The sequence below is a fragment of the Apis dorsata genome, unplaced genomic scaffold (genome assembly GCF_000469605.1).
Source record: "Apis dorsata unplaced genomic scaffold, Apis dorsata 1.3 scaffold_4, whole genome shotgun sequence".
Taxonomy (NCBI): Eukaryota; Metazoa; Arthropoda; class Insecta; order Hymenoptera; family Apidae; genus Apis; species Apis dorsata.
Window position 1 is genome coordinate 753,068 of NW_006263307.1, and position 1,998 is coordinate 755,065.

Here is a 1,998-nt window from a genome sequence, read left to right on the forward strand (position 1 = left end):
ATATACTAAAATGAATTGACATAATTTAAAAAAACATTTTTTTTTAAATTATTAGTTGACAATATTTTTCTTATTATTATTAGTCAAAATTAGAAAATAATATGAAAGATCATTTTTTAAAATGATTACTATGCTTATATATTAATAATTATGCCTATATAGTAATTATGGATTTTTATCAATCAGATCCTTAATTCTTAGTAAATGAGACATAACCTCCACATATAATTATTTGCAATATCAATACCCGTATAATATAATATATTAATAACATTGATATATTAATATACATTGATATATTAATGTTACACGATGTTAATATATTCGTATGACTTTTGAAGAATCAATTATAAAAACAAAACAAATAAAAATTAATATACAAAATTATTAATTGAAGTTTTTGTTAAGTTATGAACAATTTAAATTCATAATTCTTAAATGAAGTAAAGGGAAAACAAAGTGCTATCGCGGAAACAGAATATTCTTATTTTTTTTTCATCTAATGCAAATTTCAATTATTTATTATTTAATAAATAAGTCTTAATCATCATTTTTTCATTATACCAAATTTTGTTTGATCTCTAGAATCAACCTTTTAAAGATATCTCAAGAATATATTATATTAATACTATATATATCATTTCAATAGAATTTAATTCTCAATACACTTTATTCATATATGTATATTATATACAAATAAAGAAAAACAAAATATTATATCGCAAATACAACTTTAATTCACATTTATATTACCGCCAATTTATTAATCAATAAAAAACATCTGAAATTGAATTTAAATTATATCAATACAATTTCATATAGAATTGCAATACGTTCATTTAAAATCAATTGATTTCAATGGAAACATTCGATACCTTTATGACACAGTATACGATATGAATTAAGCTATGAACAAAGCTAGTGCATTGACTTTTTTCATTATCACTCCGTTCATAAATATATTCTTATTCTTACCTTTTGAAGCTCTTTTTCAATCTCGAGAGCACGTAAAAGGAGAGGTCCGCGCACTGCGTACTCCATTTTTCGAAGATTCGTGAAGACATTATCCTCGGTGAGGATTTTGGTTCCAGATTGACCGCTCGCCATGCCGCGGTATAATGTTCTGACGGTAGCCGGCCGGTGGATTATAGCTTCAATCGTCGGACATATGGATGTTCTTCCTGTCGATGTCCCTGAACCCGCGGAGGCGGAGGCAGTTAGTTGTTCGCACGTCCTAGGCCGACTGCTCGCGATAACAGCGTTCCACCAGCGTGCCTGCGGCATCGTTTTATCGGTTGATTCTCTCTCTTTACCTCCAGTTCAATCAGATGGCAGACAGCTCCGGTAATTCACTCGGCAGTATGGTGGGGGATGTTCGCACATGCGCTGCGTGCTGCAAACGTGACACGGGTAGAGTAGTAAGTAAATATATAATCATAAAAAAAGTATTCATGTTCCTTTGATTTATTAAAAATAATTTATATGATTTTTAAGAAAATTAATTTTAATAACGAATTGGATTTATTATATCTTTGAATGAAATAAATTTTACTAAACAATTTTTGGATTGGTTATGATAAAATAAATATTTTAATGAATTGCATTGTATTCATTATAGTACATATATATATATATAGAAAGATGATAGAAAGATGATGTATATGTTTGTTATATTTTTCTATATTACACATTACGTAATTTGTACTTTTTGGGATAAAATTGAAATTATCTAATAATGTAGATCATCAAATTTATATATGAAAAATATACAACTTACAGTTATCTTTTAATTAGATATACACTTATGTTAATCAAATTTTATTCGATTAATGATCGAAAAAAGCCAAATTTCGATGAAATCGCTGCACACGCGCGCCAAATGAAAAAGAATTGTTAGAACCAGAGACATAAGAATCTGATACTCAGAAATTATACATATATATATATATATATATATATATATATATACACAATGCATAGTTTATTATTGAAATTTCA

The 1,998-nt window shown here is 27.1% G+C and overlaps 1 protein-coding gene across 5 annotated transcripts in view; it reads right to left on the bottom strand.

Moving 5' to 3' along the window:
• LOC102670596 (alanine aminotransferase 1) overlaps positions 1 to 1,998 on the bottom strand; it is a 15,508-nt gene that overhangs the window by 5,077 nt on the left and 8,433 nt on the right. For 4 of the 5 annotated variants that reach the window (XM_006607335.2, XM_006607333.2, XM_006607334.2 and 1 more), the window contains one exon: positions 976 to 1,393. In XM_006607335.2, the coding sequence (XP_006607398.1) occupies positions 976 to 1,284 (309 nt within the window). In that variant the 5' untranslated portion in view covers positions 1,285 to 1,393. Of the gene's footprint in view, positions 1 to 975; positions 1,394 to 1,777; positions 1,798 to 1,998 lie in introns of those variants that run through there. The other variant, XM_031510602.1, reaches the window with a different exon arrangement.